The following is a 10,787-nucleotide window of genomic DNA, read 5'->3' as shown; positions in this document are numbered from 1 at the left end:
CCATTAAAAAATAACTTTGTAAAATGTTTCAAATCGGTAACTAAATTATTTCATCCTGGTGAGTGATTTTTTAAAATAGTTAGCCATAAAAATGTATAGATAGAAAATTTTTAAAATCTGTAACATTTATTTTTAAGATGTGTATATAGGCGCACGAACTGAATTTTAGAGGCGCACGAATTGAATTTTAGAGGCGCACTAATCGAATTTTGCTATCGAAAAAAAAAATGATGCACTAATTGGGGCGCATAAATCGAGGCATTGCTATATTTTGGAATATCTATTTGCATTCAGAAGTTCGTTAATTCCAAGAAGAGCCATTATGTAGCTTTAACATAGCAATAGTCATTTGAAATTATTAACATCAGTTGGGAGATTTTTTTTTATCATATACACCCAAAACAGGCAACATTTGTTGAGTGCAGTTACTTTATATGATATTTGTCATTTCAAATGACCACTACTAGTATGAGTTTGGTAATCTCAATTCTAATTCTAATAGTGAGTAGTTTTTCACAAGATTAATCAAGGGTATATACATTAGAGACTTTCAGCATGGGCTTCATTAGCGAATTTTCATGTCTAAGTTATAATATGTTTTTTGCAACGTAAAAAAAAGTGTGTGTGCTTGAGGGAGAGGGTGAGGGGACACGAATGATATCCTGTAAATAATTGTTAAGAAAATGTCTAAATGTTGATGCCATTTCTTGACTCTAAACTAAAAATTCCCATAATCAATAACAGGAATGAAATACCACACACTTATATTGGAAAATTCGTGCTGTCACCGATAGACAAATATTTCCCAACACTTCCGCAATCGAACCAAAGACCCCCAACACTTGAACAAATATCCCCACAATTCCATACTCTAAACATCACTTGAACAACGAAACGTGATGTCACTGATACATATGTCCCCCCAAAGAAATCCCAAGGATTCCATACACTATCTTATCTCTAACCATCACCCACAATGCCATACGCAAACCGAAACACACGACGTGACGTCAATAACACATGTTCCCCAGAAAAATTCCAAACATTCTCCACTCATGACATCATGCAACGAATTACACACACACAATGACGTCATTGATCTTATCGGCCAAGGACATCATGAATCCTTGTCTTATTTTGATCTGGTTAGAAGTGATCCCTATACTACTTTCATCATTATCACTTATTTACTCAAAACTTCGATTAGCATTACACATAACAACATAATATTACTTTTTTCTATGAAATTTAATTTAATTTTTACCTGCCATTTTCTTTGGTGCTTTGCATATAAAACTCCCAGTTGTTGTGACTAGATTAATAGGAGATGGTGCTGGGGAAGTTTTATTCATATTTCGAATCAGCTTGGCTCTTCCAAATTTCCATTCCGTATCCGACTGCGCCTGTATACGTTGATAAGTATTGGACATCATGGCAATCAACAAGTTAATCAAGACGACCACAGTCACCATCATGTAAACTCCAAACACAATCTTCATAATTATCCTTGAGAAGGGTGGGTTAAGATGCATTGGCGGCATTAAGTCTGGTTCCACGAGACCAAAAAGGGCAAAGAAAAGCATTTCAAATGTATCTATGGGTGATTGAAATACAACCGCAAATGTCAAATTACTGCCACCTGGTGGTTGATTGACGGGTTGATAAATGGCACACAGATGTAATGAGAATCCTGCGAGAAATATGAGTAGGATGGCAAGGAAGCGCAGTAAATCCTTGATAAGATCCCTAATGATGACTGTCCATGGTCCAAATAGATGATGAAATGTTAGAAAGTTTAGAAATTCAACGAAACACAACAACAGCGCAACAGCGAGTAGTTGATTGCGAATATATAGCAGTATAAGTCTAGAATCATCTGTCTGGAAGAAAAAGGCAATTCCATGAACACATATGCCCAATATGCTAACTCCCATAATGACTACTTTGATCCATCCAAGTCCAGCTCTGTCTTTTGGGTTAGTGATATCAGATACCACCATTCCAATGAGCCAAATAACAAATAACCACTCATGAGGATGAGGTAGTAAGTGGGTGGATTTCCATAATGGCAACCATGGATTCACGACCGTTATAGTCACAAGCACGATAAAAAATATGTGAGAAACAAGGTATGACATGAATTTAATGATCGGAATATTGGCTAAGCGATGTCCTATGGGAAGAGAGCACACAATCCACGTAATGGGACAAACCAAGAAAGCACAGAATAGCAACATCATTTTCCATGTTGCCCACTGAAGGTTTCCCATCCAGAGATCAGTGAGATATTTCTGAACTGCTGGATGCGCAACTACTTCTTTCTGTTGAAGTTCAATTAACACATCCAGGAAGGGTGTATTACGGGAGTCCACAGCACGTAGAAGCGTTCCGGTATTGTATGAAACTGCTGCAATACCCAATAGATCAGATGCCATTCCTTCACAAAAGATAGCCATCGTCTCTAAATCTCTTGCTCTGTCTTTCTCTCTTAAAGCAAGCAGCTGGTAATTTCTTGCCATCTTTGCTGCTGACTCGATGGGCGCCGCAGACACGAGTACGAACTCAACTACAGGTTTATTTGCGTGGTTTTTGCCACAGACCATGAGATCCACCAGAAACTATAACAAAAAAGACAGAATATTAGTCAAATACCTTCAAGTATTAATAATACACACACACACACACACACACACACACACACACACACACACACACACACACACACACACGCACACGCGCGTCATTTTAATATCATTTTAGTTTGGATTATTGCACTTCGAAATTTTTCTTCTTCTCATCAAAGATTAGGCTGCTTTAGACTTCGCTGGTCTTTCAAATAGATTTTTCAAGGAATTAAGAAATATGATCGGCATAATTAAGACAAACCAAATAAAAAGATCGAGGATTATAGAAAGAAAATGGAATGAGTATTCAAAAGAGAGGGAGAGGCTAGTTGCAAGATAGAAAGTCCAACGAAGCTAGAAGCAGCCTAATTTGATGCGAAGAAGAAAAATTTGGAAGTGCAATAATCCAAACTAAAATTAAGATTTTATAGCTGTTTTCAGACTTATATTTTATTGTCACTCTTAATATGATAAATGGTAGGCCAAAACTATTAGCAAAAAACGTAATAGAGCCGCTAAGAATAAAAGAGGCCTGAAAATATGTGGTCATATTTGTTCAAAGGTACTGTTATTGCACATTATTTAATCTCTGACGTGTTCACTCCCTGTGCAGAGCTGAGAATGGGAAGAGAATTCTCTTGCAAAGTAGAAAACAAACTGGTATGCGTGGGAAACAAAAGATCTTAAATGCGCTATACCATATGACTCTTTTAAGTGATATGGGCAAAGTAATAAACTGCTGAAGGGCTGGAAAAAGCTTCCTAACCAGTGAATGGCAGCAGTCCGAGCACTGTAAGCAATTTCAATGTTATTGGAGGATTTGATAAATGAGGGACACCAAGTTTCTCTTACGACTGCTTTAAAGTCATTTTTGTATTATGTAGAATTCGACATAACAATATTCCTTGTCATCATGATCGTCACCCCCGAATGATGGAAATTCGAAAGTAGTACCTCGAATTGATTTATTACGGCATTATTCTAATTCTTGGTGTTTCTATTTGAACGTCCTTCAATCAATTTATCCTTTATTACAAAATTTACGCTGTAAATATTTTATTTAACAAGAGCAAAAGAGTGGGCGTATTGGACGTATATTATATAATACGTATTCTATAATCGATTTTTTGAAAACACAAACGTTTCATCCTGAGGGGGGAGTAATGCCTTACTTGTCTGCTGCAAAAAGGAATATCCATTCTCTATATATAAAAAGATAAGCCGAAATCGGAAACGTTTTTATGTCACGTTTTTTGTCTCTTCATTGTTTTGAGCCGGGTTAAGAGCCGTTAAGCTGATAAGCCGAAATTTGAAACGTTTCACTTCCAACAATATGTTTGCCTTCATGAGACAACAATTTGTTGGAGGTTTCCAAACAATGGAGAACCGGCTTACCAGCCCGGAACTCGGGGGTGTTGGGCGCCGTAGGCGCCAGGGGGGGGAAGAGCCCACCCCTAATATATATATATATATATATAGGTAAGAAAGAAAAAGAGCAATTTTGGTGTTGTTGAAAATTGGCAATCACAAGGCAACTGGCATTTTCCATTTCGTTAGTATAAAAAAGCGAAAAACTGCATCGTCAGAATTCGAAAGTTACCATGTGCACGTTATGATACTCTTCAATACGGTTAGCAAGTTGAGTGCTTTTCTCTCTCTCTCTCTCTCTCTCTCGAGAAGACTCAGGTTCCAATATTGTCAAGGAGAAGAAGAAATTTGCAATGCATGTCATATGAGACTGAATAGAGCCAACAAAAATTTAATAATGTCGGTGTGTGTGCGTGTGTGCGTGCGTGCTCGTGCGCGCGGGGATGCACCACACAAGCACACAGAATAAAGAGAAATCCAATAGTTTAGAATCGAGAATGCTTTTTAATCATCGTAATGTGTACGTGCATTAAGAAATTAAATGAATATTAAATATCATATTTTGTCAAATATCCCACACGTTTTCACAACTTAAGCGTACCTAGCATTGAAACACCGCTAGTGTTCCAATGGACGTTGTCCGGAAGGTTTTCGTAGGTGATCTTCTCACTATATTTAGTGAAATAATGGGGAAAAAAAAAAAACATAACTGCTGCCTTAGTGCAGCGAAAAATGTGAAGCTTTAACCGCATGCAATGAAAATCATCAAGTTTGGGTTTCCATACTATGTTAGTACATTTATACTCAGCACGTATACTTTCATACAACGAAAAATCATTTCCCCTTCCATCAAAATGTGGATTCGCCATTTATTCTGGCATTGTGTGTTGGGGGAGGGGATTATTTCAGAAAATGCTGTAATACAGAATTGGTACTAATATTTTATCATGAAACAACTTCATAAGAACAGGAATTCGTGGTTAACACAGAATCAATGAAATGACGATGTTTTCCAGAAGGATGTGTTTCAGGCTTGAAATTATTTAAAATCTTTTCATTAAAGAAAATTTTACCTGATATTACCGCATTGACATCTTTTTCATACGCTTCATTAGTAATTTTAAGAGTCTGAGTAAACTCAACGTTTAATAATTTTTTGGCATTTTGTGTTTTAACTCGATGATGCTAACTATGTAGAATGAGCAGATTGTGCTTATCATGGAGGCATGTAAGACCACGTGGCTATAATACACCAGATTCATCACTTAGTTTCCTTTGGTCTACTTGTGTACTGGGTTTGTCTATCACAGGCGCAAAAATTTGAGTTGTCGTGAAGAAAACGCTTCTCTCCTACGATCTAAAATCGGATGACCCAGTCAATTAAAAAAAAAAATGAATTCCTGTCACAAATGGGATTTGAATCAAGAATTTTTCTTCAGGTACGTGATGAGTTGTGAAACCATCACTTGAACAGTTCTCGTTGAGGTGAAGAAAACCATGCCTTTTAATGAAATAGGACCAAAGAGTAGATGTTATTTAAGCATGAGCCCATCATTCCGGTTCGGCAGTTTTTTCACAGCAGTACCCTTCCTTAAAAAGACTTTCGTTTTTCTTTCTCAGCCATAAGACATGGTTTTCGTATTTTATCAACTTCGTGTGACTTCTCGATGCCAAGTATATCGGATGGTTCTCAATTTGGCATAATGCATCATCGCTGCGAAAGAAAACATGAGGGTCTTCTCAAAGAAGAGACACTGGTGAAAAGACAAAGAACACCACATTGGAATGGCAGCCTCATGCTTAGAATCATTTGGTTAATAGTTTGATAATAAATAAATAAATAAGTAGCATGGTTTACCATTCCAGAACCTCCAACAAGACCTTCCTTTCACGTAACAATACGGCTACATGAGACATAGCAGATAACAACGAACCAATATCATTAACGTTCAAACGAGGCCACTAGCGCCCTATTTTTTTGAAGGTTGACTGCAAGCCAGTCTCCATCCTTAACTGTCACAGATAGTTGGCCTAAGGCTGTAAGTGCAATTCATAGACATCCAGGGAGAAAGAGTAAAGCAGACAACCATCATCATCTCATTATCCTTAACCCTAATATTATATGTTACTGTTTGACATAGTGTGAGTTATACAGTCAATTTTTTTTTTTTTTTGAGTTGTGTAATTAAAAACACGAATTTCGTAGGAAGGAGATATCTATTTGATTGGGCCAAAAATCGGCTACTTCTGGAAGCGATTAAAAGAAGGTCTAGAAAAAAACCGAACACTTTTGAATCATTAGAAATAAAACTGATTCTAGTGCGATTGTGCTTCGCTGTTATATTTAATATGCATTAATTGTGATTCGAAAACTTAATTTAGGATAAATCAGTGTTGAAACTTGAACTTACAATATTCGTTTAATTCACATCAATATTTGTGAGTTTGCTGTAAAACGTAATACTGAAAAAATCAAAAAGGAAGGAGAGTAAGGAAGGCATTTATTGTTGCCATTTCCTGGTCTTCAACTGGAACACTGTATTATTGTATGAAGTATTGTGATTTCTACAGTTAAGATGACAGGTCAAGTTGTTAGACGCAATGTAGTTTTCTTAATGTTGTATCCTGAATGTACGATGAAAAATCTTTAAGGAAAAATTATAAAAAGGAGATTTATTTTATATATTACAGAAAGGATAAATTTAACTTAATAAATCTGTTCGGTGATGTTTATTCTTCTTTTCAGTGTTTTATCTAGCAGAATAATCTTGAAATATTAAATGTAATAAAATAAAGTATTAAATTAATGATAGCAGATTGAAGAATGAAGAGTGTAGGCCTAAGTCTATGAAATTTGTCATGCATTTATGCATTAGCACTAAATGTTGCAGCAGTCATAAGCATTTTCAAAGCATTATCTTAAACTCTTAAAGAAAGCACACATATTTGCCACTGAATTAGAAGCCTTTTCGCAGTTGTGCGTAAACTTATGCAGAACACTTGGTCACTTGCTTCACCACTTGCTCTAGGCAACTATATAAGAATGCTGCTGCCAGTAATCGTCAACAGGCCGATAAGGTAATTCTTACCAAGACTCCAAGATTCAGTACTCCGATTAAATATCCTGCTTGAGGAGCAGTTTGGCTTCCGACAATCTCATAGCACCACGCAACAAAAACACAGATTAGTGGAAAACATATTCACGGGTTTTAACTGGCGTCAATGCACTGGGACTGTTTTCCTTGACATAGCCAGTGCATTTGACAAGGTTTGGCATTATGGTTTGCTATACAAACTGATATCATCTGGTGTACCAATGGGAATCATTCATCTTATAAAGGCTCTACGATAGGCGCATGCAAGTCAGGATGTGTGGGGTAGTCAGTACTCCTTATACTTGTATGATATACCGCACAACCCATTATCTTCAATTAAAGCTCTATACGCTGATGATACAACGATATTGGCCAGATCTTTAAAGCCTCACCTAGTCATCAAGAAACTGCAAGAAAACCTACTGCTAATTGAACAATATTTCCCCAAATGGCGACTCCAAGTGAATCCCCTGAAGAGCGTAGCCGTCCTATTCTCTAGAAGATCAGTGCTTCCTAAAGAAGATATTCTCCTTTTAAACACTAACATTCCGTGGAAAACTGAGATCAAATATCTTGGTGTAATACTGGACAGAAAATTGACTTTCAGCTCCCATATCAAGACTCTCTGTGCAAACACATCAAAAACCATAGCCCAGCTGTACCCGCTAATTAACAGAAACAGTAATCTGAGTACCAGAATCAAACTGCTCATATACAAACTGATGGTTCGTCCAATACTCACCTATGCTTCACCAGCCTGGAGTCATACTGCAAAAACTAATATTCTCAAATTACAACGTATCCAGAATAAATGTCTCAGAATGATCCTAGGAGCCCCGTGGTTCATCCGAACTGTCCAGCTACACCGGGACACAAATGCCCCCTATATTTACACTTTCATGCAGACTATAGCGATCAAATTCTTCTCAAAAGTATCTGTACACCCTAACAAACTGATCCAACTGGCTGCAGATTATGACGCAATGGATTATTTCAAACATAAAAGACCTAAAACCATCCTAGACCTCAACATTGAGAACTAATCTCCTAGCCCACTTAGGGAAGTTTATGAGCAATTAGCTCATAAACTTTCTCCACTCACAGTTTCTCTCAAGATAGCCGGGAATATTAAAAGCTTTTACTTCACCCCTTATATCAGTAAAGTTGATAGTTGATAGTGATCGTCAGCAGTGTTGATCACAATGGGAAAAGAAAGGATCTTTAGGAGTGTGATAAAGGACTTATTGTGGGGCCCTTCTGGTTGGAACCACGATTTTGAAAACAGCAGAGCTAATTGGTTTCTTAAAAGTTGAACTATCCCGGGTGTTCAATCAGTGAAAAAATAATCCACATTGCTTGTTTAAGAGGGGGTAACTGTGGTTCTAAAATAGTCTGTCAGGAACGGGATCTCCATCCTCTGAGAAAGCTTGTAGACAAACAGAACTTCCTGTGTATGTACGGCAATTGACCGAAGGCTGTTCCCGACTCACATCTCCCCGAGCTATGCGTAGGGAATTGAAGAGGATCAGAACTGGCAGTCGCATACTATACGAAAACCACTGATTTTTGAGAAGAACCGGAAAGTTCGTTTACAGTGGTATCAAGAACACTGTGAGTGGACACTGGAAGACTGAAAAAAAATCATTTGGTCCGACGATTCACGGTACACATTGTCCTGTATTGACAGTATGCAGACAGTTTTTTTTTGGGGGGGGGGGGCATGTAGCAATAAACCCTGCTGGCCTTGTAACAAAAGGTTCTGGAGGTGGTGTCATAGTGTTGAGCACGTTCTGTTGGTAGGGAACAGGTAGCCCGATATTGCTGGAAGGTCGGGTGTCCTGTAAGGAATATCTGAACATTATTGCCAATCAAGTTTATTTGCAATGTTGACTTTTTATCCAGTAGGTGGCGTTTGTTTCATGGACGTCAATACAATAATACCATCGCGCAAGAATTGTTCAGCAGTGGGTTCAGCGAGCATGACGCGTCTTCCGCCATCTTCCCCGGCCACGAAAAAACCTGGATCTGAATCCCATTGATAATGTATGGAACATATTAGAAAAACAGATCCGGGAGCAAAGTCCTCTTCCGTCAGATCTGATCCGGTTAAAGGATCTCTGGTGAATGTCTAGTATGTTGTAGACATAGATACAATCCAACACCTTTTGAAATCTATGCCAAATGGCATATGTGCTGTAATTCTGGCTAAAGTAATCTAAAGTAATCTAAACCCGTTTAGAATAAGTTAGGATCATCTCCTTTTAATTGTGTTTATGACACTATTTAATACAGATTTACAATAAGATTTTCAAATTAAAAATATAAACCACTAAAACAACTCTTCGAAACATTAACTCTACGTACCTGATTATCATCCATTAGTATCTGCGTGTCATGCTCTTTTTTCAAAAGGTATTTAAGTACATCATAATTACCCGCACCAGCAGCAAGGCAGAGTGGTACTTTTCCATCCTAATATATAAAGATTGAATTACTTAGAGATTAAGAAATAAAAATATATGTGATGTATTATTCTATACATTTTATACAATAGTTATCTTTCTTGATTTTATATTTATATTAAATCTAAAATTTTAAAATCTATTTAGATACCATATTGTTATTTTTATATGAGAACTATAAAGTTTTAGAAATTCCAAATCCTTTGAGATCGATCTGTAAATTGAATTATAATCCTTTGAGATCTTTAATCTGTTCTGTTAGATTTTTAACGGCAGTTTCAATTTCCTCTTTTGATTTTATGATGGGAACAGGACCAATATATTTTGGAAGTACCTTGGAGAGCCTTTCCCAAGGAATGAACAAGTGAGGGGGGGGGGATAATTTTTCAAGGTTTCCCAATTTTAACCCTGGGTTGTGATCAGATGATAGATCATTAATCATCATTAAATAATATTGGAGTCTGATGTGCTGCAGTATGGCTATGTCCAACACATCAGCCCGACCATAAGTATTGTGATGGGTGGGGTCAGCAGGACCTATCACATGAAGGTTGTTGAAACCAGCATAGTTTTGTAGTATCTGTCCATTTTTGTTGGTGGAACGGCTATTCCAGGTTGAATGCTTGGCATTTAAATCACCTGCCATAATGATAGGCTCTCCAGTATCGAATAAGGCGTTCAAATCCGAAAACACTAATATTTTTTGTGTAGCATGATATGCTGCGAAGATTTTTAATTTGCCTGCAGAACTCGTGAGAATCTCAATGCCGGTGACCTCGAGATTGGTGGTAGGAGGGATGTTAATGGAGTGATGAGGGACGAAATTTTTAATGAAATTGCCATGTCTCCTCCTCTGTGGGATAGTCTATCGGCTCTATACAGATGTTATCCACAATTTTTGGGGGTTGTCTGAAGGTCTTAGATGCATCTCGTTTAGTAAAAGGACATCTGGCTGATGTCTTTGGATGAAATTGTGAAGTTCTAAAATCTTACTCCTCAGGCCGTTCGCGTTCCACGCAATGATCTCTAGAAATTCTGGTTTTAATTTGTTATTGTTCATTAGCGAGCTGACATGATGGTTTGTGTATCCTTTAGGAAGCTTTTGGTAGAAGGTGAGAGGTTAGATCTACTAAGGTCCAGCAACATATTTGCTAGTGAGGCAGTGATTATAGCTGTCAAATTGGATATTGGAACTGGTTGAATCTTTACCTGGGTTAACTTTTTTACACGAACTACGT

At 37.4% G+C, this 10,787-nt stretch overlaps 1 protein-coding gene across 1 annotated transcript in view; it reads right to left on the bottom strand.

The window, feature by feature from the left end:
- Nucleotides 1-1,253: 1,253 nt before the first annotated feature.
- The window catches only part of LOC150106720 (uncharacterized), a 129,685-nt gene continuing 120,151 nt past the window's right edge, over nucleotides 1,254-10,787 (bottom strand). The window contains exons 26-27 of the mRNA XM_090393460.1: nucleotides 9,452-9,559; nucleotides 1,254-2,618 (exon numbers count right to left, since the gene is read on the bottom strand). Of these exons, the coding sequence (XP_090249586.1) occupies nucleotides 1,254-2,618; nucleotides 9,452-9,559 (1,473 nt within the window). The remainder of the gene's footprint in view (nucleotides 2,619-9,451; nucleotides 9,560-10,787) is intronic.

Source organism: Typopeltis vanoorti, chromosome 5, assembly GCF_054136105.1.
Source record: "Typopeltis vanoorti isolate ZY-2024b chromosome 5, IOZ_Tvanoo_1.0, whole genome shotgun sequence".
Lineage (NCBI taxonomy): Eukaryota > Metazoa > Arthropoda > Arachnida > Uropygi > Thelyphonidae > Typopeltis > Typopeltis vanoorti.
Note: the sequence above shows the minus strand (reverse complement) of the source record. Positions and strands in the feature narration are given on the sequence as shown.